This window comes from Candoia aspera, chromosome 7 (genome assembly GCF_035149785.1).
Source record: "Candoia aspera isolate rCanAsp1 chromosome 7, rCanAsp1.hap2, whole genome shotgun sequence".
Taxonomy (NCBI): Eukaryota; Metazoa; Chordata; class Lepidosauria; order Squamata; family Boidae; genus Candoia; species Candoia aspera.
In genome coordinates, this window is record NC_086159.1 from 83,670,341 (window position 1) to 83,696,826 (window position 26,486).

Consider the following 26,486-nt stretch of genomic DNA (forward strand, 5'->3'; position numbering starts at 1 on the left):
AAATGTCCCGCGCGGTTTAATCTGATTTCCACCTGCTTCATTCCTCCAAACTCAACAGTTAATGCACATGCCCTGCACATACTACATATGGCGCGTGTGCGCGCACACACACACACACACAGACGTTTTTCAATGGTTTTGCAAGTAGGAAGCCCGTGAGCCCCTCTGCTCGTTTTGCCTTTCAGTAAATTCCTTCCGATTTTCTTCCAGGTGATTAACAACTATCTGGATGGGGCTGAGGTTGGTGTCCTGGAAAGCACTTCACCCGGAGGGATGCATTTCCGAGATAGCAAGAGGAAAGTGGACTACGTCTTAGTCTATCACTATCGGAAGCATTCCTCAGACCCTGGCAGCAATTCTCCAGGCCTCTTACACCGGCCGGCATCATTGGCTATTATTTCTAATGGGGAGACGGGCAAGAACCAGCAGAAACAGCAGGAGGGATCCACTCCAGATGCCCAGGTCATCGATCTGACTCCGCAGGATGTTTTGGAGGGAGCAAAGCAGGAGCAGCGGGAGGAGTTTGAACGCAACCTGATGGAAGCTGGTTTGGAGTTAGAAAAGGATGTGGAGGTAAGAGAAACTCGACAGCGTGGGGTTGGTTGTCCTTTAGTGGACTGGTAATTACAAGGGAGTTTCTTTGCTGCTGTTCACATGTTCATAAGGTCCTGAGCAGCATGATGCTCCTGCTGCAGTCATGTGAGGAATGCCTGACAGATTTGCATCATTTCTCTCTTTTTAAAAGCAAAGAGGGGATCTTTCTCCATGCAACATAACATAGAACAGAGCACTTATCCATGCAGTGGAAGAAAGCAGGACTTGGACGCTTCCATGTTCTGCCCTGGCAATGTAAGAAGAATTGAAGGAAACAACGTAGCTGCCTGCTTAGGTCATGCCATACGGCAGCATTGTGAACCTGCGAAGTGAGATGATTAGATTCCATGTGCAGGATTTATGCATGCATAATTCACACCCTGTGATTTCATTGTTGTTGAGGTGGCTTGAGGGCAGGGGATTGTTTTACTAGCTACTGATGTCTAAACAGTTCTTAATCCTGCCTTGAGAGGGACTTTTCTTCAAACGGGATATGGCATTTTCATCACAGGAGATGCTCCCCTTAGGAAGAATAGCAGAATCCCAAACTTAGTGTCTTCTTGTCTCATCGTGCTGAATTTTCTGTTAGGTGACCTTTGGCAGTGAGTTGACCAACTTGACTCTAAGTTGACAGTAGAGTCATTAAGGATTAAGTTGGAACTCCAAGATTTGAGGTTTGGGCAGACAACATTCGCCTGCAGAAATGTGAAGCATTATTTTAAAAGACATGATGTGAGGTCAAGTGTGTTTCACACAAATAGGATGCTAAACACATAAGTGACAATCCCGTGCACAGGATAAGAAATATTAAGCTCAGATTCAGTCTGTATCCTCAAGGTTTTTAATGGTGGAAACTCCCAATTCAGTGGGAAGTAAATCTGATCCAGGCATTAGTTGAACATATTTGGCTGTTACTTAAAATCTCGGTCTGAGCGAAGTGGGGCATGAGGGTATTGGATCCGTTTCCTTTGCTTATTCTTTGTTTACTGATTCTGCTGAACTGCAGATCTGGACAGGCCTTAATCGGCCTTCCTTTAATCTGCACGGTAGCCAAGAGAATCCTGTTTGTCTCTAAGCTCAGCAAGGCAGCTGGTGCAACAGGGAGGACTGTATTAAACTGGGCTGGGATGCAGCCTCTGAGACACAACCCCAAAGAGCAGGTTGGATGGAGATGTGTTGTGGTTGCCACTGCAGGAGACAGGCCCATTTCTGGCCAGTGGCTCCGTGAACAGCCATCTCAGCTGGTGGCATCATGATCCCTTCACTCAAGGGAAGTAAAAATCTGGGTCAGACATTGCATGAAAACATAATGTGGTTTGTTTCATTTTGGCTCATGGTTTTGAATAAAGGCAGTTTCCTAAAGCAAACTGTGGCTTAGCACAATATGCAGACCAGGTTGTGGCCTACAGACAGACAACAGTTCTTTGCTTTTAAAAAGCCGAGTGTGATAGCTCACACTTGTGCACATTCTGATGTCGTCTTTCAGAGAAGCCCTTCGCAGGACTTCAAGTATGCCAAGGCAGTATGACCGGAGACTCCACTGATAAAAAAGCAAACAAACAACATGTGTGCATACAATGGAAAATGAAATTTGTTATATCATCCTTGGCCTTTGCTAAACCTTTCCAGTCTGGAGACATGCCTGTCCCCTGGGCTTCACTCCGAGACACCTACAGGGACCTGGAGTATCTGAACATTAGGTTTGCGCTCTGAACATTCCCCGTGGACCCAGCCACAAACCCGAGTACGATGTGTGGGTATTACTCTTGAAAAGTCTAACTTGTAACGTAAATGAACAAAACTCTAACATGAATAGGAGAAGAAAGCACACCAGAATGGCCACATACTCCTATTCTGATGCTAAGTCTTAGTATCAGCCCTCGATATACTGGAATCATTAAAATTTTGAAGGAGTTGGGCCTTTCCCTCAACCTATCCCACCCAGCAAGAATATTTCACAGCAAGATAGTTCCTTCCAGCATTACCAAGACACAACAATTTTATTTCATTCTTAGATTCCCAGTGCATTAAAAATTGCACAGATTAGTCTGTTGTTCTAGCAGCCAATCTGGAGTATGGAAGTAACCAAGCCTTGGTTCTCTGAAAGCAGGGCGCTCTTATCCCCTGCCTGAATCGGAAGCGAAGTTCAGGACAGGACATTCCATTCTCCCCTAATCCAATGTGCGGAAAACATGGTCAGCGGAGGCTTTCTTATTTCCCAGCAGAATGGGGTGAACTTTATTGGCAACCAGAAGGCTGGAGCCCTTCAAATTTTATAGAAATCTGTGGGGCTTGTTGACTCTGTAAGGACTTTAAGGGCACAAACAGTGTGGCTTGGAGACAGAGTGGCAGGTTCTGTGCCTCCTGGAAAGCCCGGATGCCCCCTCCCCAGCATCCTGAAACTCACCAAGGATCAGCAGGAAATGGGTCAAATTTCAGTGGTGTAACGGAGAGGGTGATTGTTTTATGTGCAGGAAGTTTTAACTACTAGCTGCGATAATAGTTCCAAAGGCCTTCCGCTCCCACCCTGCATCAGAACAGCCCCCAGAGCAGCATGTTCAGGAGACGAGTGGAAGAGAGGGAAGGACTGGCACAGAAGGAAATGGATCCCGAGAGGGAGGTGTTTGATTTAAAACTGGGAATCAACTGAGGTGTGCAAGGATGGATTAGTGTGATAAAATTTAACCATTATGTAATAACAAGTTAACTTAAATAAATTAAGATATATTCATTCTTCTTAAAAGGCTCTGCTCTCCTTGCAGGGTGACCATTTCACCCTGACATTGTCCCCCTCAGTGTCTGAGGAGTAATCCTCACCTTTCTGGATGCCCAGCATTGCTGTCCCGAGAGGAGCTTAGCTATTGACCCTCTGACTACGTTGAACTGGCTAGTTGATAAATGTCACCATAATCTCTGTAGACGTTAAATAGCTTGTATCCTATCCCCGGAGGACATAGCCATTCTCCTTCTCTCACCAAGAGCAACTGGTTCTTGAAAGTGTTGGACATAAAAACAAAAGGCTGCTTGTGGAAAGAGGACATGCAGCTGGGAGTCTGTTAGTCTAGGAAATGTATAAGCCACCCCAATCTGTTATGAGTCTGGTGTACAAAATGCAGCCATAAAATACTATAAAACACAGAAATAGTCAAACATCCAGAAAAAATGTAGGAGACCAAAGAAGTACCAGGAGATCTAGAGAGTGGGTAGCTGCATCTTTGGGGCGGTGGGGGGGGTTGTTAGACTGGCAGGTGGGGCTCTGTGGTTTTCTGGCTGAGGGTTGTCTGTGTGTTTGCTTACTGAGCACAAGGTCTGAGCACGTAGCCCGGGGTGGGCAGCTTACCCAGTGGGTGAAGTCACAGTCCTTAACTAGCAGCTCAGGTGCAAATAATAGAGAATATATGTAGCTCAGGGTGGAACTGTTGGGTTCTTGAGGTCTGAGCCAGCTGAGAGCTTGTGGCTGAGGGTGCAAGTAGGAGGTGTGCAAGGAAGTTTAAAAGGAGGACAAACAAGCGGATCTCAGAGTCTGCCAACAAGACGAGCATCAAGGGAGAAGGAGCAATGGCTGTTAAGCAGTGGCATTGTCTGCCCTGTGGAGCCATGGAGGGAACGTCCTTTTCAGCGCATCCATACTGTGAGTCAATGATTAATCTTCGTCTTTGGCAAGCGGGCTCTCCTCTTATTAACCGTGGAGATCAAAATACATCAGAGATCTGTCTCAATCCCTCTTCATCCGATGACTGAACTGTACCAGGCCTCTTCACCCAAGTGTTGCCAACAGAATAGCTGTGCAACAATTTCCTCACACCCTCACCTGTTTTCTGCTCACTTACTGCTGATAGGTTCGGTATTCTAAACTGGACCCTTCCCATCTCTTGATGTAGCCTTCTTCAGAAGACAATAGAACAGAACAGAAGGTTAGAACCCTAAGTATCAACTGCTGGGGATCAAGGCTATAGAGCAGTGTTCCTCAACCTTGCAACTTTAAGATGTGTGGACTTCAATTCCCAGAATTCCCCAGCCAGTGCATACTGGCTGGGGAATTCTGGGAGTTGAAGTCCACACATCTTAAAGTTGCAAGGTTGAGAAACACTGCTATAGAGAGAAAAATAGGACTGAAACGCTTGCCATCCTAGTGTTAACAGCATGACCCTCAACCTTTGAGTCTCAGGCCTTTGCCGTATTGTCAGATAGCCACATCAGTGGGTAACCTGAGCATCCCTCTCAGGATGTTCAGAATGCTTCTGTTAATGTGTCTTGCTTGAACCACTGGAAATGCTGCCCCGTTCTCCACTTGTGTGAGCTGAACCACGTGGGGTGAAAGCACACTGTTGCTAATGATGCTTTGGCAGCTGACCAAAAGTGGGGCAGAGTTTGGGGTTAACCGTCTTCCAGGCCCTTCACCTGAAGAACAGCAAAATGTCTTAATATCTGACCGTCACAGCTGTAGCGTATCTATTCCCCAGACACTCCTCTAAACTTAATCTACATATGAAGGAATCTTTTAATGCGGTCAGTAAAATAACTTCATAGAGTTATCCTACCCTTCATGCACAAGTATCTCAAAAAAAGGTGTCTGCTCATTTAACACATCTATGCACAGATCAGAATGTTCACATTATTTTAATGGGAACTAGCTGAAAAAAAATGAAGAATAGAATTAACTCAAATATTAGAAATGAATGCAGGCAGTGCAGACCCATAAAAATGAAAGCTGGTTGGCCAGCATCAACACTCAGACCAAGTGTGTTAGAAAAATCAGAAGATGATTGATTGATTGATTGACTGACTGATGTTTGACTGAAAGCCATGGTAGTGGTGGAGTTACACAGATGAAGGTGCTAAGATTCTCTGCTGGGTAGAGGAAAAGGAAGGAGATAAATACACCTGTATATGGTGTAATAAGCCAGGATCGTCCCACAGTAGTTTATCCTGTGTTATGTGGTGGTGGTCCAGATATGGAGCCTCGACACAGGCAGCACCTAGCAGGGCCAGCTTTGTCACCAGATTCTTAGCATTTACAGTGTTTCTTTTCCCTTTGTTTTATATTTCAACTTCTAACTATTTATAATCTTTAAAACAGTAATTCTCAAACTGTGGTTTCTCACAGATTTCCCCAGTTCATGGTTAGTCAGATGGCCAAAGTCTGTCTGGTGCCTCAGCCCCTCTATCCCCAGGTGCAGGAAGATGGGTTATGGACTGAAATGGTTTGACGGAAGTGCATGGTGTGTAGTACAGATACAATGATTCTGAAAACGGACCACAGCAAAGATGCCTCAAGTGCAATTCCTGGCCAAGAGCTGACAGGGGTTGTGCTAAATGGAGCAGTGAACTTGCACAGGCACCTCAAAAAGAAAAGTTACTTCTTATGTGCCATCAGATCACTATTGATTCTTAGCAACCACAGATAGATTTTCTCCAGGAGGATCCATCTCTAACCTAATCCTTCAGGTCTCCCAGCGGTGCCCCCATCGCCACTGTAACTGAGTCCCTCCACTTTTCTGCTGGTTGTCCTCTCCCTCTCTTTCCTTCTACTTTCCCCACCAGTACAGACTTTTCCAGAGGTCTGTCCCTATAATGTGTCTAAAGTATGATCGGCCATTTCTGCCTCAGGTAAGAACGCTGGGTTGATTTGTCTGATGATCCATTTTTTTTTCTTTTGCTTTCTTGACTGTCCATAGTATTCTCAGGAGCCTTCTCCAACACCGAAGTTCAAAAGCCTTTTCTTTCCTGCATCTTCAAAGACCAACTTGCACTTGCACTGAGTGTCACTTGCTTGCATCATCCGCAGTCCTAATCTTTGTCGGTACAGATGCACCACAACGCCCGAATATCTTTTCTGCGGCCTTCATGGCTGCTCTGCCATGTGCTGGTCTGCTGCATATTTCTTGATTGTTCCTTTACTTTTGGCAATCGATCCTAAAAGGCAGAAATTATCCACCTCTTAAGATACCTCCATTGTCAGTTCTAAGGCTGGTTGCTGTGCCTGTTGTCAATAATTTGATCTTTATGTTTAATTGTGGTCCCATTTTTTCCCTGTGCTCTTTGAGTTTCATTAGCAGAGCTTCCAGATCACTTGCATGTTCACCTCTCAGAGTTGTGGTATTGGCATAGCACCGTTTATTGATGTTTCTTCCTTCAGTTCTAAAACCACCCTCATCTTCTTCCAATTCAACCTTCCTCAATATACATTTGGCATAGATAAAGGGAGGAGATACAGCCTTGTCTCCCTCCTCTGCCAACCTGGAGCCGACCCCTTAGCTCTGAGAAAAACCTGCTGAAGAGCCTGCTTGGCCAGCATGTTTGTGCTCAGACTGGGTGTTTGGGATACCAATACCAGTAACGTCTATTCGGTCAATGAGCAATGCTATGGAAAGGGGCGCATAAAATAATCTGGGCGGTTGAGGAAGAGTTAATTTTCTTATTAAAGTTTTTGATAGCAAATTTCATTTGAGGAAGTGTTTAAAGTGGATGAGAAGGCACACGAGAGATGCAATTATAATCATGTTCTTATCCGCCAAAATGCTCTTTCACCTTCTTAGAGATGAAAATTGTAGGGCGGGGGAGTTCATTTAATTGGGTGGTCTCTGCATCTGACCCTACTGGCTTTTCGTAAGGCCTTAAAGGCCAGGCTTCGTCAGCGGGCTTGGGGGTCTGGTTCTGTGGTAGATCCTGTGCAGAGGTTGGGTTGGATGTTGTGGATTGTTTTTATGTCTCAGCTGCCAATTATGTTGTATGTTTTTATATGTTTTTATATGCCTTTTATATGGTATTCCTTTGTTTTTGTTTTTTAAATGTTGTAAGCCCCCCAGTCATATATGTGAGATGGGTGGCTACATACATTGAAGTAATAAACAAATCATGAATGTTACAAACATTTACGAAGTGGCCCACGATTGCAGAAAATCTGAGAAACGCTGGTCTAGAGGATGTCAGCAAGGTGGAGTTCCAGGCCAGGACGAGAAATGCAGAAACCAAATTCCGGTCTGGCTGCCGTCCGTCCCAGTGTAGGAGATCAGAAAAGGCTTCCCCTACATTAGCTGATAAACTGATCAAACTGCATACAGAAATTAAATCCAGAAAACAATAAAGAAATTATTCCCTTCTTCCCAGAAGAGTAAAACTGCGTTTGCTCTCCATTCTCTTGTTTTCGGCCCATTTTTCTAAATTACTAAGATAATTTGTTGCCGACTTCTGATGTCTTGTATCATCTCTAAGTTTGAGAAGCATTCCCTCCGCCTCTTCCTCTAAGTTTTTAATCAAAATGTTGGTGAATACAGGACTCAGAACTGGCCTAGTCAGCACTCCACTCAATGCCTCCTCCAGTTGCATGCGAAGTTCTTGAGGACGTCTGTCCCAAGAGAGGTGTTGGGTGACTCTGTCTCTACCTGTTAGCATTTTGCCATCTTGCTGAGAAGCTGGTGTCACATGAGCTGGAAGGAATCTTATAGACTGTGTTGTGTTGTGTTGTGTTGTGTTGTGATTTATGCTATGTCACAATAAACGTCAGCTTGCTTCAGTGCAAGAATCAGCTAAATTGTCAAGTAAACAGTGGAACCCTCAACTTTCTCAGGGGGCAGCTTGGTGGTCCCTAAGAAAATCAAGCACCTTACTGTTTTCTTTCTACTATTTTCTTTCAGTACCTGAAATTATTGAGGAAGAACAATAACCCTCCACTTTTCTTTAAAAAAAAATCAGCCATGTACATAAAGATCAACCTTCTGCCTTATAGCTCACTTCAGTACAGTGTGAAATATATACCAAGCTTGTGCAGGATCTTGCAGAAGCGAAGTTTCTTCATTTATTTATTTTGTCATACCTATATGGATTCATGGCAGTATACTGCAAAAGAAGCAAAATGATTATGACCAAAAAAGAGAGTCATGCAGAAATAATAACACTTAAAAGAGTCAAAACCTTTCAGAAACTATTGCAGCTGGTAATAATAGGGATCCCAATGATGCCTATTAAATAAAAGCTCTTCTGAAAACTTCAGTTTTTAAGGCTACAGGTAGTCCTCACTTAACGACCACTCACCAGGGACCAGAATTTCAGTTGCTAAGTGAGGCACTCATTAAGTGAATCTGACCTGATTTTACGTCCTTTTTGTGGTGGTGGTTAAGCAACTCACCATGGGCATTAAGCGAACCACATGGTCATTAAGTGAATCACACAATTACCAATTGATTTTGCTTGCCAGAAGCTGGCCAGGAATGTCGAAAATGGTGATCACATGACCACGGAATGTTGCAATGGTCATAAATGCGAACCAGTTGCTGAGTGAATACAAGAGCCATGCCGGCACTGAGGTCAGAGAGGATTAGTTTCAACCCCAAGAAGTCCCAGAGTTTTGCTTCCTTCTTTTAAACATCATTGCACCCTCTTAGTCGGTTCTGCCATGCACAGATTAACAAAATCCACTCTCTCCTCCTGCTCCCAGCAGAGAGAAGAGATCCTAGCATGGTCTTGCAAAAATGGGGTCTCTCGCTTTTGTCTTTTCATTTCATTCCATGGGCACAAGGGGGTTGAACAGAGAAAGAAAGAATGCAAGCAGCTCTCCAAAATTCTTTCTGCTACCACAGGCTTTATTTTTCTTTTTACATTTTCTTTTCAAATTGTTGAAAAGGGGTCAGGAAATGATTGTCTTTGCAGTGCGATCAAAAATGCAGGAACAGATTTGGGCTGCAAAACTCTGTGCACCCCATCGATGGCAGGAAAGAGAAACCTCTAACTGCTTGCTGCCCTCTAGTGGCTTACCAGAATAACTGAATAAGTGTCTACCTTGGGGCAGCCACAGATTACTCATGCAATCTGAATGCAGGCAGCTGGAACAGGGCAATACTTAAGAAAGAGGTGCTCATAAGGAGCATGGGCAGACAATGGTTGGGACTGTGAAACTCCCTGGGTGGTTTCCCTGGTCGGCATTTTCCCAGTCCAGGTTGCTCCTTGTCCAGTACAGATTTTTTTTATCCAGAGCCATAGCAGACCCCAAAAGGACCAATGAATGTGGGAGGGCAGAGATAGTGACAGGAAACCTTACTTTGGCTTCCCTAGTGTGAGCATAGACACTGTCCCCTTCAGATACCCTCTTCTCTGGTTCCCAGGATGGACAATGGATTTTCCATCTCAACATCTGCAGAGGGTCTGAGCGAATCCTCCGTAGGTGCCACCAACTTCAGTCCATGGTCTGTAGATCAGTAGTATTATGTGTCCCTCTTGGCTGCTGTTTTGTCAGAAGGTTGGCTGGTATAGCAAAAATCAGGTTTTGTCAGAAGGTTGGGTTTATGGATTTCATTAAAGCTCCCCCCACATTTCCCATGTAATTCAAGCATTTGAGGAATCAAACTCAGTTTGTGGGTTGATGTTGCGGGGGAAGAGGACTATACTGCAAAAAAATACTTTCATTTTTAAAAGAATCATAAAGCAGCCTCTCCTTTTGTATTTCACGCCTTGTCCTTATTCTTCCAGCAGCAGTTTTACCCCCAGAACTGCATCTTTACTATAGTGATGCTCTTACAGGAACAATCATGGCACAAACAGTAACTTGTAATAAACAGTTTTGTTGTGCAAAGGCTGCACCGGAAAATATTCAGGGAGATGTAGCATGGAATGGTTCAACTCTATAAACAGAAATTGAAATCCACTCCTCTCTCTCTTCCATTCCTCCAGACTTTTCCACTGAAACAGTTTTTTAAAAACTGTCTCAAAAATGTGATGATTGGCATTTTTTTCGTTGAGCCTATTACTGATGCTGCTCCCATCCCCTTTCTCTTATTCTCATCCACTGCTTTCTCTGCTCTCTGCTGCTTACCTTGCTAAACTGGTAATTTAAGCTGGAAGTTGTGCAGAGCTTAGGTCTGAATTTTAAAAGCTTATTTTAAAAAACTCTCATATAGTTCTGGCAAAGCCTGTCCACTGATGGTTCTGAGTCAACACAGACGGTGCCGTAATTAAAATATTCCTCTCCCTTTCCTTCTAAAAGACAGCTTCTGACCTTTTCTCAGGTTCTTTGTGTCTATAGAGTACAGGGGGCACAATACGGCGCCTGCAGGCACCATCATTCCTGCAACGCGATGTTTCTAGCAAGCTAAAGGGGATTCCTACATGCAACCGTGCACGCAATCTGCCTTCTTCCAATTGCAAACAAAAGGAAAGTACGGAGGAACCTCAAGAGTGTGGGATACAGTGAATGCCATCCCTTCCTAATGGATGCAGAAAAGTAAACAGACTGCAACTAGGTGTAGATATTTGGGGTTGTTTTTTTTTAGAAATATCCTATGACAGTTCATGCTCTCACTTTTTAAAACAAATACCTAAAATTCAGTTTAAATACATTACAGGTAGTCCTCGACTTACAACCATTAGTTTAGCGACCATTCGAAGTTATGACAGTGCTGGAAAAAGTGACTTATGACTGGTCCTCGTGCTTACAACCATTACAGCGTCCCCCTGGTCACACAATCAAAATTCAGGCGCTTGGCAACCAGCATGTATGTATGATGGTTGCAGCGTTCCAAGGTCACGCGATTGCCATTTGCAAACTTCCCAGCTGGCTTCCAACAAGCAAAGTCAATGGGAAAGCCAGATTCGCTTAACAACCGTGGTGATTCTCTTAACGGCCATGGCAAAAAAGGTTGTAAAATCAGGCATGGCTCACTTAATGAGTGCCTCACTTAGCAACAAAAGTTCTGGTCCCAATTGTGGTCATAAGTCGAGGACTATCTGTATATCAATTCCCTGGTTTTAGCGTAAAATTAAAAGGCATTTAAAATCGGTCCAATAACTTCACTTTCCCCCTTAATCTCTTGTAAAACATCTATAATCACATAGATCCATAAAAGAGATAGACCTGCTCTTGGATCAACCTCGCTTCTTTTCCACCACAGCCCACCCACCCAAATTCTTTACATGGAGATGGGGTAGGATGCAGGTATGGCTGACCCAGGGGCCTGGGCGGATGAGGCTGGGCCTTGGATTCCCTTTGGGGCCATGGGGCCCCAAACCTCCCACTGCCAAGCTGGTCTGATATAGGGAGCTGGAGGGCTTACCACACCCCGTGGTATTCTTGGAGAGCCTTGAAGGGGAGACAGTGGCCATGTACATCAGACTACCAAAGTCAAGAAGAGCCACTTTCATTGGACGATGGTCTCTGGATCACTCCCTGCTAAATGCTGGATCTGTTTCTTACAGCAGGGAGCATGGTCAGCATTCACATCTGTCTCCAACTGTTCAGAGAAGGGCAGGGCAAACTTTGAAATGATGAAGGGCTTTGTCTGTTTAAGGAGAAGCCGGTCTAGGTGAAAGCTACTTTCCATTTTTATTTTCCTATCTTACTCTAATGCAGTGTTTCTTAACCTTGGGCTTTAAGCGTATGGGCTTCAACTCCCAGAATTCCCCAGCCAGCCATGCTGGCTGGGGAATTCTGGGAATTGAAGTCCATATAGCTTAAAGTTGCCAAGGTTGAGAAACACTGCTCTAATGCATTGTGACCCGATCCAATTTAGTTATATGTGCAGCAGTGTTTCTTTTCAGCCAGGGTAGATGACCAGGGCTCTTGCACTCTCAGAGAAAGGGGGAAACCCTTTCTCTATCCATTTTCTGTGCCTTCATCACATTCTCCTCTCTCATCTTTTCCAAATCATCCTTTTTAATCCTAACCTTTATTCAAGAATAGTTTTACATCATTTGGGTCCCCATCTTCTACGTCTTTTTGCATCTCCAGTTGCATTTTTGAGATGCTGCACACCATCGGTGGTAGCTGGGCAAGTAGAAGCGAAAGGTTTCTGTAGGCACAACTAATTACAGCTAGACTTGTAAGATCGCTGAACTGATGCTAAGGGCATCTTCAGCAGGGTGTTAGAAGTTTTAGCCTCTGTATTCAATGAAGAATGCTCTTTGACCTCGGTTCGGGAAAGTTGTGCACTGCTGCTTCATCCTCTGCCAGGGAGTACACTTGGGGCCTTGGCATTCCACCAAGGATGGAACATGGCCCAGGCCCCTCATCTTGAAACATGCCACATCCTGTCTTTGTCAGTAGAATGGCCTCCACTAAAGCTGCCTCACTTCCAAACAGAAAAAGCTTCTGTGTTAGGATAAAAGGTGGCCTTCACCTTCTCCAGGCCTTCAAAAGATGCCCAGAGCTTTGCCACCTCGCAGGGTGCACAGAGACAGTTGGTTTAGCCTTCCTCCCGTTCACTGTCCGCGTTTTAGTGGGCAGCCCTGACCAGCCCCTGAGTCTCCCTTTGTCTTTCCCTCTTCAGAAAAGCCTTGATCAACTCGTTACCACATCTGGTCCCCAGACACACCGCTAAACTTAGCCCACATTCGGATGCACTCAGGGCTCCTGTGACACTGGCAAGATTTCATAACTCTCACTTGGAACAGTTTCTTCGTTTAAGGATTAAGTTTACTGCCTACTCACAGACATCAAAGCACACAAGGAACTAAGTATTCAAGTGGTGGTGGTTGTGGTGGGAAAAAACAGCTGCATACCAATAAACACATACCGAACAAAAGTATTAAATAAGCTACTAAATTTCTTTAGGGGTATTAGGCTTCTTCATTGGAGGGAGGAATAGACCTCTTTCAACAGAAATATTTGCTTGGCCTGAGAGAAAGGAAGGAATGTTCAGGTACAGGAAGAAGAACATTTCCCCCCAAAGCCCCCGCCTGGGCGATGCAAATCACACCCACCTGCTGGTGGAAAGCTAGCTCTGCGGAGGAAGGCAGGGGCCGCTCCACATGCCTGGGGATGATTGAAATATGTGCTTCATTGATTATAGAGACCTTCAGCTGTCTGAACGATGTCAATCTGTGGAATATCCTTAAGGAAATGGGAAACCCAGAACGTTCCTTGTTCTCATGCAAAATGTATGCATAGTATAGGAGATCACAGTCTGGATGGAACATGACAAAACAAACTTGCTACAATTTGGTAAAGAAGTGAGACCAGGGTATATCCCTCCCCTTATTTATTCAACTGTATGCTGGATGTATATTGAGGGAAGCTGGATTCAAAGAAGATGAGTGTGGTTTTAATAATGGAGGAAAAAACCAATGTGCTGATTCCCTAATCTGACAAGTAAAAATGCAAGTGATCTGGAAGTTCTACTATAACCTTGATTGGTTGGTTGATTGACTATGTGCCATCAAGTTGGTGTCAACTCTTAGTGACCATGTAGATAGACTTTCTCCATGACAATCTGTGCCTAACCTGTTCTTTCAAGCCTCCTAATGGTGCACTCATCGCCATTGTAACTGAGTCCACCCGCCTTGCTCTGGTTGTCCTCTTCTTCTCTTTCCTTCTACCTTTCCAGCATCAGAGCCTTCTCTGGAGAGTTAGGTCTTTGCATAATGTGTCCAAAATACGATAATTTGAGCCAGGTCAATTGTGCCTTGAGTGAGAACTCTGGATTGGTTTATTCTAGTTTCTGTTTGTTTTCTTGGCTGTCCATGATATTCTCAGGAGTCTTCTCCAACACCAAAGTTCAAAAGTGTTGATACTCTTTCTGACTTGCTTCTTCGAAGTCCAACTTTCAGTTCCACAGAGTATCGTAGGGAATACTGTATCTGCACAGTTCTGATCTTTGTAGGTAGAGACACATCATGGCATTTGAATGTCTTCTCCAAGGCCTTCATGGCTGCTTTACCAAGTACGTGTCTGCAGCGTATTTCCTGGCTGCTGGTTCCTCTACTGTTGATGTGATCCCAAAAGGCGGAAGCTTTCCCCCACTTCAGTATCTTCATTGCCAGTCCTAAGGCTGGTAGTTCTACCTGTTGTCATTAGTTTGGTGGATAACCATAAGGAGGAAGGAGAACAGGTGCGTCCCACTGGCTGGTTTCTTCCCATGTAAATGGCAGCTTCAGAGAAGGGACTCTGGGGATTTTGGTACAAAATGGTCTTTTGTACCTCCTTGAAGTCTCTCTGTGTTCTTCTAGAGTAAAACCTGTGTAGAGGTTGATGTATTCCTTAGTAGTGGAAGAGCATTTGGCTCCTCTTCTCAGAGTTAAAGGGAATAAGACCGAACCCTAATTATTAGAGCGGGCATAGGGGAAGTGCGGGAGGCAAGTCGGGCAACATTTCTGATTGTGAAATCAGATCATTTCTTATGCTCATTTTTAATGTTCGGTTTATCATGAAGTACATAAACCATTTATTTATTTATTTATTTGTCAAATTTACATAGCCACCCACCTCACAAACAAGTGACTCTGGGCGGCGTAGAAGAAGGCCGTACATTTCACACATTATTTCAACAGGATGTGTGTTCAGTTTCATTGGAGGGGGAACTAAGCTTGCAAGAGTGTGATTTCTCCAAGTTAATCACTCTGGATGAATGGAAGTTGAGCACAGGATGGATCTGCAAGGTGTTAAACCTGGGACGCGGCGGCTGAAATGTGCCTTTTAATTTCCTGAATCCTGCCCCAAAAATGTTTTTCAGGGTTTGGGGAGGCGGCATCGGTGGTATTCTTTTTCATTGTATAGTGACCAAGGCTTGTGGTGGGGTTTCTCTCTCTCTCTCAGCTGGATATGGAAAATGCTCTATTTCCCCCAAAGCTTTAAGTGACAGGCAGGAAGCCTGGACTCCAGGTTGTAAATTTCTTTCCTCTCAGTGTTTTCTCTGGCAAATACTTTTTACTCACCTCTTAACTAAGCTTCCTAACTTGCTCTGTTACAACACTCAGTTAAATGACAGGGCTGGATCCAGATAAAGATCTCCATCTGAGGTAGGTAGAGGCAATTATAGGCCCTTTGATTATCAGGTTTTAAAGAGTTTCTCCTTGAAAATCTTGGCCTTGATTGAACCAGAGCATCCTGGAAAAGGCCATCTATTCCATCATTTTGAATCTGGTCCCTGAAGCACTTAAAGCGATTTCTACATACCTCTGAGAAGCATAGGGCATTTTATGTACAGCTTTCTTATTTGATAGCTTTCAGTAAAATATGTATGTTTTTAATTTTTTAGAATAAGAGTCAAGGATTAAGTTTTGTCCGAATACATGCCCCGTGGAATGTACTGAGCCGAGAAGCAGAGATTCTGAAAATCAAAATGCCCACTAAAAGAGTAAGTACAATTCAATTCTGTTTTTAGCACTGCTGAATGTTGGAAAAAGAGGGCAACGGCAGGCATGTCTGCAGGGTATGGCCACAAAAGTCAAGTTGGCCATCACGGCGCGATCAAAACTCCACTCACACATAAAAAACAGGTGGAGCTTTGATCACACCTTTGTGGCTACCATTGACTGTTTTGACTATGCCCTGCAGACACCCTCGGGCAATGGAAAGAAAAGGCGCGTCATCTAACCGCACTTTCAGAGGAAAATAGTTGGGAAGATGTTTTGGGTAGATTCCAACCACTTTCCTTTGCGTTCCTCTAAGTTGTGCTTTAACTGTTTTTACTCTCAAGCCATTCCAGTTTTATTAGGAAATTCATTTGAGGCACATTTTAATGCCTTGGATATGTAGATCGATCTATCTATCTATCTACCTATCTACCTACCTATCTAATTTTATTTTTATCCTGCCTTTATTATTTTTATAAATAACTCAAGGCAGGGAACATACCAAATATTCCTTCCTCCTCCTGTTTTCCCCACAACAACAACCCTGTGAGGTGGGTTGGGCTGAGAGAGAGCGACTGGCCCACTGTCACCCAGCTGGCTTTCGTCCCTAAGGCAGGACTAGAATTCACTGTCTCCTGGTTTCTAGCCCGGTGCCTTGACCACTGGACCAAACTAGTGTGGCCCGCAGCTCATTTCCATCTGACTGTAGTTCTGGCATGAAAACACCTTGTTCGCATCAGGAGGGCAGAGGAGCTGTTTCACTCACTCCTGCCACACTTTTAAGCTGAATGGGATCGGCCAGTTCTGCAAAGTGGTAGAAGTAAATTGGGAGAGTGAGATTTGAAGTCTAGCCTGGCCATTTAAGGCTAAACCCAACCAAGGGGAGCTAAAGCATAATGACTAAAAGTATATTTTACCGAGTTAGGCTGGAATGCTAGTTGGTGTTTTAATTTCATTTCGTGTGCAAAAGGGAGATTTGGCTTGTGTGTATGTGGGATTGATTGTCTTGAGAAACTGGCCAAGACTAGACTGCAGTCAGTCAAGCAGACTCTTTAGCTGATGGAAACGTCTCTGGCTGATGTCCCTTCTAGGCTGTTCAGAGTCTGGTACTCCAGTTTGGAGAACTGCAGGGGTTTTGACTTCCCCTCCAGCTTAGCAAAATGTCCATAGGAGACCCTCCTCCATATTCCCCAGCCTTCTAAGGCCAGGAAGATGGCTGACAGGAGAAAGCCTGCTTCTGTTGAGAGAGAAGCTTACGTGGTAACATGTAGCTTTTTTGAACTCAACTCTTTGTTGAGTGTTGACCTTAGACAGTAAACCATAGCATGTGCATAGCTAAGAACATAGAGAGGGGTGTTGACGGTAGGGGGAAGTCATGGTGTCGTCATGCACACAAGGTCACCAACATCCTTGTGGCTTCTTCCACACATCTGTGACTGTGAGCCACATAGTCTATGCCACAGGAGTGCTCTTAGAATCAGGCCAGACTTTTACACGTTGCACCGTTGTTTGCTGTACAGCAGAGTGACAGATTAGCCCCTGTGCCCATCAGACTTCTCCTTTTTGTTACATGGAGAGTAAGCACTTACACTGACCCCAACAATAATTCTTATGTGGCCTTATATTGTATAAGGTTGCACAATGGTTCTATTAGATGGGATGTAAGAGATGGACATCTCATCTTGGATGGCAATTGCCAATTATTGGCAAAGGTTTTTGTAGAAATTGGAAAAATCATCCACTAACCTTTTTCAATGGATCCTGTGAGTTAATGTTAATGAAATGAATGAGGTATAGTAAAAAGGACAACACAGTGTATTGAATGAGGTGCTGGTTTTGACCTATAAACCTTTCTTGGCTTGGGACCCAGTTACCTTCAGAAACACCTTCTCCACCCGGTTGGGGCCTGATCAGTTAGGTCCAACAGGGAGAGATTGCTGCAAATCCCACTCTTTTGGGGGGGTTGGGTTGGGGGGGGTGAGGCAAGGAGGTGCTACTTTTCTGTTGCAGCACCGACATTGTGGAAGACCCTCCCTGCAGAGTTCAGGCTGATTCCCTGTTCACTGGTTTTTCAGAAACCAGCCTTCCCCTGATGTGATTTGATTTGGATTTGATGCTTACATCTTTTTATTTTCTTTGCATTCTTGTGGTGTTGTTCTGTTTATAAATGCGTTTGTGTGTGTGTGTATGTTTGTTGTTTATTCGTTCAGTTGCTTCCGACTCTTCGTGACTTCATGGACCAGCCCACGCCAGAGCTTCCTGTCGGTCGTCAACACCCCCAGCTCCCCCAGGGACGAGTCCGTCACCTCTAGAATATCATCCATCCACCTTGCCCTTGGTCGGCCCCTCTTCCTTTTGCCCTCCACTCTCCCTAGCATCAGCATCTTCTCCAGGGTGTCCTGTCTTCTCATTATGTGGCCAAAGTATTTCGGTTTTGCCTTTAATATCGTTCCCTCAAGTGAGCAGTCTGGCTTTATTTCCTGGATGATGGACTGGTTGGATCTTCTTGCAGTCCAAGGCACTCTCAGAATTTTCCTCCAACACCACAGTTCAAAAGCATGTATCTTCCTTCTCTCAGCCTTCCTTATGGTCCAGCTCTCGCAGCCATATGTTACTACGGGGAACACCATTGCTTTAACTATGCGGACCTTTGTTTTCAGTGTGATGTCTCTGCTCTTAACTATTTTATCGAGATTTGTCATTGCTCTTCTCCCAAGGATTAAGCGTCTTCTGATTTCCTGACTGCAGTCAGCATCTGCAGTAATCTTCGCACCTAGAAATACAAAGTCTTTCACTGCTTCTACATTTTCTCCCTCTATTTGCCAGTTATCAATCAAGCTGGTTGCCATAATCTTGGTTTTTTTGAGGTTTAGCTGCAAGCCAGCTTTTGCACTTTCTTCTTTCACCTTCATCATAAGGCTCCTCAGTTCCTCTTCACTTTCAGCCATCAAAGTGGTATCATCTGCATATCTGAGATTGTTAATGTTTCTTCCAGCGATTTTAACTCCAGCCTTGGATTCCTCAAGCCCAGCATGTCGCATGATGTGTTCTGCGTACAAGTTGAATAGGTAGGGTGAGAGTATACAGCCCTGCCGTACTCCTTTCCCAATCTTAAACCAGTCCGTTGTTCCGTGGTCTGTTCTTACTGTTGCTACTTGGTCGTTATACAGATTCCTCAGGAGGCAGACAAGATGACTTGGTATCCCCATATCGCTAAGGACTTGCCACAATTTGTTATGGTCCACACAGTCAAAGGCTTTAGAATAGTCAACAAAACAGAAATAGATGTTTTTCTGAAACTCCCTGGCTTTCTCCATTATCCAGCGGATATTGGCAATTTGGTCCCTAGTTCTTCTGCCTTTTCTAAACCCAGCTTGTACATCTGGCAATTCTCGCTCCATGAATTGCTGAAGTCTACCTTGTAGGATCTTGAGCATTACTTTACTGGCATGTGAAATGAGTGCCACTGTTTGATAGTGTGAACATTCTTTAGTGTTTCCCTTTTTTGGTATGAGCCTCTGAGAGTCATTTTATTGCAGTGGCGTTGACATATGTTAAATAAATACATAAATAAATACATGATATTCCTCTTCTGCCCTGTTACACTTTCCAATTCATCAGTAACTTCTGGTGGGCTCTTAGAACCTTACCCAAGACTTTAAGGGCTGTGAGTATGTCCCACTGAGCTGTTGGGTGCTAGAAGCCCAGTGCTGAGGGCCTACGAAGCTTTGGTGGCTTACAAAAATGTTTTAAGTTAAAAAATAAAAATATGAAAGGTAGTAGAATAATTAGTGTGGGTGCTTGAATTGAAAATATTACCATGTGCTCTTGGACAAAACGAATTGCTTATTGAAGAATATGTAGGTCCAGAGAACACATCTGCTATAATACTCAGCCTCCAACTTATTACTACCCCTCCAAGGCGTACAAAGATATATGTGCCTGCAGTAGCAGTCCTGCTGTGGCCTTAAATTGGACCCTCTCAGTAGTAACCTCTGAATTCATTGTCTTGGTGTAAATCCACCTTAAGGCCTTCTTTTGTCATGTTTACTTCTTAAACCTTATTAAGGTTTAAGAAAATGTCAGCTGGCTCAAGGGATGACTCACACATTGAGTCCAAGATGGAGGTAAATTCTGGAACCTGGAACCAGAGCTAGGTTAGATACCCAGGAAGAAGCAAGATCAAGCAAGGTCAACCAGATATTGCTACCTGCTTGGGCAAATAGCTATATACACTATTAAAATACGACAAAAGTCATCTCCTGATCTAACTGCCTAATGGACTGTTGATTATTCAACATTCAAAGGCACATTCTAAGAAGCGGAGAAGTAATTTTCCAATATTTCCTTGTCATTGACCAAAGCACAGATTGACTGACCGACTTTTCCAGGAAAGCACGTCAGTGCTGAAACTTTCAATTTTAGCTGCTAAGGAATATCATATTGAAAATTATCTAAATGGAAACTGAATGAAATAATAGAGGTGGGAAGCCATATATATATATCCAACTAATCTGCATGTTGAAGAATTGTTGAATATACCTTTGGGTTGAATCTGGGGGGTCTGTGATTGGACTGTCCATATTTATTAATGCAAAGTGATAGTCCTTTGATCTGGCAATAATTATAAAATTATTCTTGTTGTAAATTTATGTAACAGAAATAAGTGTATTTATTTCTGTACAGACATAAATTTTCTGCATAAGAAATATCTAACCTACTTAGAAGATTTACTGATTAACAGAGTTATGACATTTGTCTTTTGGAATTTCCCCTTGCATATCCTGCTCCTTTGCAAACTTTTGCAAATGCAGTTCTCAGCCAAAAGAGTGTAAGTCTTCCTCTTTTTTTTGAAACCTGGGTTCCCTTAGGACCCTTCATCCATTTCACAAGGAGCAAAACTGGGCACAGGTCTTTGAGAACATTTTTTTACACTGCTTTTATTAATCAACCACAAGAGAAAACAAAAAGAAGAGAGCAGAACAACAAACATGGATCTCTGAGCACGTTCCATCAACATTCCTTTTGTCTGGACCCCTGCCACTGATTACCCCCCCCCCATACCAGGCACCTATTCATCTGGTGTGTCCACAGGTTGATCAGCAAAGAAGCAGCAAAGGAAACCAGAGGGGGTGTTTCCTCCTGTAGCTTCAGCTGGAGGGGAATTTGGCAAAACTCTTGCCAATTTCACCTGGTTTAGAAAGAGGATGGGGGGGGGGGTGTCCAGTCCCTTCAGAAGGGGGCAGGCAGCCCAGGAAAAACTGGCCATGGAGGGAGTGACTGGAAGGGAGGGAGGGACTGTTCCTGCCACAGACCACCCAAACTAACTGGAGTGGAGGATTTGCCTGCAGTGAAATGAAGTGCAGCAGGGGAAGTGGGCAGCAGCTTTTGTGCAGTTACAGGTAGGAAAATGCCACTTTTGATGTGCTGGAAGAAAAGACAGGTGGAGATCGCCTTCCAGTGGGATAGAAAGTGGTAGAGCACAATGTTGTATGTTCCTGCCCTCTGGAGAAATTGTTAGTGTCCCATACTTAGGTTGGGACAACCTGGTTGTCTGAATCTTCCCTACCTTTTAATATACAGAGGTTCCCCTTGTGTTGTTGTTCTCCACCCTCTGAAGGAGGAAGTTGTAGAGAAGACAAGTCAGGAGTTTCATGGGACAACCATGCCCAAGGGAGTCTGCTTCCCAACTGATTGATGTAATTAAAGTCCCCCATCTTTATTCTTCTTTGGAAGGTCTTCAGTTCGCTTTTGAAAGACGTTGCCCCCATTTCCATGATCGAGCAGGCAGTAGCAGACACCAACAGTGCTTCTGCTTTTGTTTGTTCCCTGCCTATTTCATCCCAGATTTTATCTATAGCATTGCCAAGTTTATTCATCTGATTTCTGAGCAGGAATGCACCTGTTTAGTATACACACCTTTCTACTGCATCTGTTCCTTTTGAATAAATGAACTTAGTGATATTTTGGAAGTTATGCACCTATGATGCATGCTGTTTTTGTTTCTCTAGACTTACGAAATCAAGGAAGAAGGGGGAATTGTCAAGAAGCTGTCTTCCGTGTGGCAGAAATTTACAGAACCATTGCAGCCTAAAGTGCCAGAGCAACAGACCACTAGAACGAAGAATTTATCTTACCCCTTTTCCAGAGAAAAAATATATTTGTGAGTATTTGACAGGGTGATGTGGAATTTAATCCAAATTTCTTTTGCAGAAATTGGGTCGGTCCTAATCAAGCACAGTATAACAGCAGTGGTTTTCATACTTGACAACTTTAAGATGTGTGGACTTCAACCCCCAGAATTCCCTAGCCAGCAAAGCTGGCTGGGGAATTCTGGGGGTTGAAGTCCACTCATCTTAAAGTTGCTAAGTTAAGAAACACTGGTATATAGAGGTGGCTTGGGAATCGCAGAGGCAAAATGCCGATCACTTGATCCGTTAAAAACAGGAAACAGGATCAGCATCCTTTTCCGAGCCATACAGGAAACTTTTGCTCAGAGAAAAGACCATATTTTTTTTTCCTGAATCACCCTTCCAGAACCAGAACCGAGTTGGGCTGAATGATCCCCAAACAAAAGGAGTCAGATGGGGCTATTTCTGGATCCAGCCCTTGAAGCAAGTCAGGCAATGTCTTTATGTACAGCCTGTTTCAAGAAACATCCAAACTCCGTACAAAGACCCACAGTGAAACAACAGCAAACTAATCAGAATGTATTAACTGTAAATAATGAAACCATAGATAAGAAAATAACAATAAGAAAATAAAAATAAGCACCAGTAACTTAAAGCTTCCCTTAATAACTAGTTTTAGAGAATTTTGGTGCCTGGAGAGGCTCCTGGGGAGAGAATTCCTAAAACCCATCTCCCCTGGCCACCATCTCCCAAACTTTTGTGCCCCACACCAGGAGCAGATTACCATCTTAGCCAGTGGCAAGCTGCAGCGGGAGAAGGAAGGGCAGAAAGAGCTGACAAAGATTATCTTTGGGAGATTTTTCCTGAAAGCTCACACCTGTTTTGTACTGGAAATATCTGAACCTTTTGCATTTCACGGGTAACTCACTTTATGAAAACGTTATGGGAAAAGAGCCATGTTAAGTCTACGGCAGCCAAAAATCAAAAAGAATCTGATTGCCCCTTGCACACAGAACACATCTTATTAAAAGTGGTAACAGACCACATATGTCACCCTTAAAAGAAGCTACCAGTCTCCTTCTGATTTAATGAAAATACTTCTTGCATCTGAACATGTACCTTGTATTGCATTCAGAAGAAATTTGATTTCTTGGGATTTTAAAAAGCATGGGTTCAAACATGTAAAACAGAGTAACTGTAGTCGCTTCGACCTTCAGAGTCCTTGGAAAGGGGAAGAATAGTGAAGTGAGAACCCTTTTATTACTTGAAGCTTGTCAGACAAAAATCCTACAAGTGATGTATCAATGTTGTTTTATAGCACCATAACCTTCTACTTGTAAAATCTTTTGCCTTTCGTGTCTGTGGCTTCTAAATAAAAGTAGCCTTAATTCTGTCCTGTATGGCATTACATGCAACTTATAATGTCATGGATTTTTTCTTGTCATGTTTCAAGGTACAACATTCAAGATAAAGATACGTTTTTTGACAATGGCACCCGCAGTCGAATTGTGAGTAAATCCAGAAGAAGCCTGTTGTTGGATGATGGCTTAAGAATGCTTCACCTTTTGCACTTTAGCAGATAAAGGAACAAAGAGGGTTACTGTTTCAAAGTGCTAATTCAAGGGTAGAGGCTCAACATTTCAGCTAAAATTTGTTCCTTTCCTTTCAAGCTACTGGGAAGCTCAGAAAAGGATTAAGAGTTAAACCGGACAAAAGTGCTAAGCATCCTCTCTGCAGAATTGGTCCGCTGCTGTTCTGGGTGTGCTGATCCAGCTAAGGAGCCCTGGGGCAGGGAGCAATCGGGTTTAGCCAGCTGATAGGCAGAGAGTCCCAAATCACACAGCTGAAACAGGAAGGGGGGCCTGGCAATTGGACATGGCCAAGGAGGGCCCAGGGGGAACCTCAGGGGAGGGCCACCTTCCTCCATTGCTGAGTCTACACCCACAAACATTGTTTCCTGGAAAGGGACCCCAAATCGAGGACCTCAGATCAGTGGAGCAGGAGGTGGCCAGAGGATGCCTCAGAGTAGAGCTGTCTGTTCATGCAGGCAGCTGAGCTCCAGGAGGACAGGTCCAGAAACCTCCAGGTGGTCCCTTCCAACCCTACTGTATGATTCCATGAATCCCCCAGGAAAAGGGAGAAAGCTGAAGCATCGCCATTATGTACTCTAAGAAAGAGGACAGTGATGGGCAGTGAGGTTCTAAATTTTATTTTATTTTATACTTCTGGAGGTATAATGGTATGTGGGAATGACCTTGGGGGGCAGGAGGAAGAGCTGCAGGCTAGCAGTGGTCAGATAAGAGGCGTCTGAGTCCGCAGAAGGAACGGAGACGTGGCAAACATCTCAGAAGGGACCCTCCCTAGTTTCTTGGGCTGTAAAGGCGACGGGGGAGAAATGGACTTTCCAAGTCGCAAGATTCTGTCAATGTAGCCTTATAATAAAGTTAGAGCTAGTACTTCTCAGTGTGCTTCTTGTCTGGACTACCTTGCAAAGCTGACAGGAGGCCTGGTCACACTGGTAAGCATAGGGTGACTTCTCTGAGCTGATATGTAGGCGATTATATGGTTATTAACTATTACAGGTATGCAAAATGCTTCAACCTTGAAACAGCTTTTTTGAGTGTTCTGAGCACAGACCAACCCACGTGGGCACTTGCAGAGATTCATTTCAAGCTTTGCAACAAAGGGAACCAGACTGAAACAAAACCTGGCTGTTTTGCACATCCCTGTTTTGAGTGTTCTGCCCACCCAAAACACCACAGTTGCCAGTTGTCTTGCGGCCTGCAACTCTTCCCAGGCCTTGCCTAGCGTAAGGCAGAGCCCAAGAGTGTCCCTGCTGCTGCTCTTGGTTTAGATGGAGAGGAGTGGGGGGTGGGGGAGCATTAGTGGGAGGGAGGGCCTGGAAAGTTACTGCTGTAGTTGTTGCTTTTAAAATGTGCCACGGGGGACATGGCATTCCTGTGGGTCTGATGAATGTCATGCCATGCTTGCTTTTACAGGCAGGTATGGCACAGGGGAACGTGTGCATATCTGTTCATGTGCGCATTTGCTTCCAGTACATGTGTTGCTAATGCTGCTGAGGATGTACACATTTAAAAACTACTTTAGGTTATTAGTTTAATGTGCATGCGCACTCTTTTCATGCACTTGTGTCTTATAAAGTTAATTATACACAGTCCAGAAGCATCAGAGCCTTCTTTTATTTTATCCATTTCCCTTTCTCTGTCTCTCGCCATCCAGTTGCTTTTTCTGCTTTTCTGTTTGGCAGGCAAGCTGCAAAAAAAAGGGGGCAGGGGCAAGTCTGTTGCTTGATTTTGACCATTTAGGGGATGGTCCAAGGAGATGAAGGAGCAACAGTTGTGCCCAAGTTCCTTGGCTCCTTATGGTCAGAACACTCAAAATGCTTCGGAACCTGTCCTCATGGCGTCGTCGAGTTTCATGTTTTGCTCAGTGGAGCTCAGTAAACTCAAAATGTTTCAACAGCATGTTTCAGGTGGGACTGTTTTGTACTTGAAACAAAAATGTGTGTTCTATATTGGGCACACCTTTATTAGCGTTTATAAAGTATGTGTGTGCACCTGTGCATGGAGAGAATCTGGCCTATGCAGTAGACTTGCTAAGATATGCAAACGAGGCCATAGTCCCTCAGCTTGCATAAAAACATCCTTCTCCATAGAGACCAGGGACACCAGTCTGAGACTATATTTTGTGGGATATTAGGTTTCTAAAGAATTTTCAATCTACCAAGCAGACTAGGCCAGGAAGGGCACCCTAGGGCAGTGTTTCTCAGCCTTGGCAACTTTAAGGTGTGTGGACCTCAACTCCCAGAATTTTGGGGGTTGAAGTCCACACACCTTAAAGTTGCTAAGGTTGAGAAACGCTGCCCTAGAGACACCAGGGTGTGTTCAATGCTTACAGAATCCATAATGAAAGCTTGGAAAAATAACACAGAGCTGAAAAGGCTTCCAATCTTCAGAGCTCTCTTCTCTGGCTGCCAAGAAAGGAGCATTTGCCACCTGCCAGTAAAGGACTTAAGACTTTCCATCCTGGGCACTTCTGTAGGGCTCTGTTGCTCCAAAGCAAAACAGCAGGATGGAACATCTCTTCATTGTCTGCTGAAAGTAATGTCTCCTTCCACGTTGTTCTCTGATGCACCTGGAAGCCATGCGTCTTTATGGGTTGACATCCCCTTAGGGAGCTATAAAGCTGTGCTACCTTTTGCGACAAAGAGAAGTTTTTACAGAAACAGTAGAAGGAAAACGTCCGCTTTAAGTTTCCCAAAAGTAGGTCCTTCTACTCCTGAAATGTTTTCAAATTTTGTCTTGTATATTGTTCTTTATTCCTCTTTTTTATACTACTGTGAAAATGCAGTAAATAAATAACTCTATGAATCCAGCCATAGCTGACAAAGTGTTGGTCAGAATTTGAGTTATAGCAGATGGCCTTTTTTTTTTAATGTACATTGATTGGTGTCTGCTAATTTTGGAGAATCGCCTGTAAGTGATTTCTGTATTCTTTTTCTTTTCTTTTTTTCAAATATAGGTACATGAAATTTTGAAGCGCACATATAGTTCAAAAGCCAAAAACAGCATGGGTAAGAAAAATTTGAATGTTAAATATATTGTTTTGGAAGCTGCTTTTCAATATGCTTGAACAGTCACACTGAACATTTCAGCTTTTTGCAAAATAGAGCCACCTGGT

The 26,486-nt window shown here is 43.9% G+C and overlaps 1 protein-coding gene across 2 annotated transcripts in view; it reads left to right on the forward strand.

Annotated features, from left to right (window-relative positions):
• Window positions 1-273: 273 nt before the first annotated feature.
• Window positions 274-26,486, forward strand: part of ANO2 (anoctamin 2) — a 126,108-nt gene continuing 99,895 nt past the window's right edge. Inside the window, exons 1-5 of one of the 2 annotated variants that reach the window (XM_063308379.1) lie at window positions 274-573; window positions 15,558-15,656; window positions 21,666-21,817; window positions 23,239-23,293; window positions 26,328-26,379. In XM_063308379.1, the coding sequence (XP_063164449.1) occupies window positions 274-573; window positions 15,558-15,656; window positions 21,666-21,817; window positions 23,239-23,293; window positions 26,328-26,379 (658 nt within the window). The remainder of the gene's footprint in view (window positions 574-15,557; window positions 15,657-21,665; window positions 21,818-23,238; window positions 23,294-26,327; window positions 26,380-26,486) is intronic. The other variant, XM_063308380.1, reaches the window with a different exon arrangement.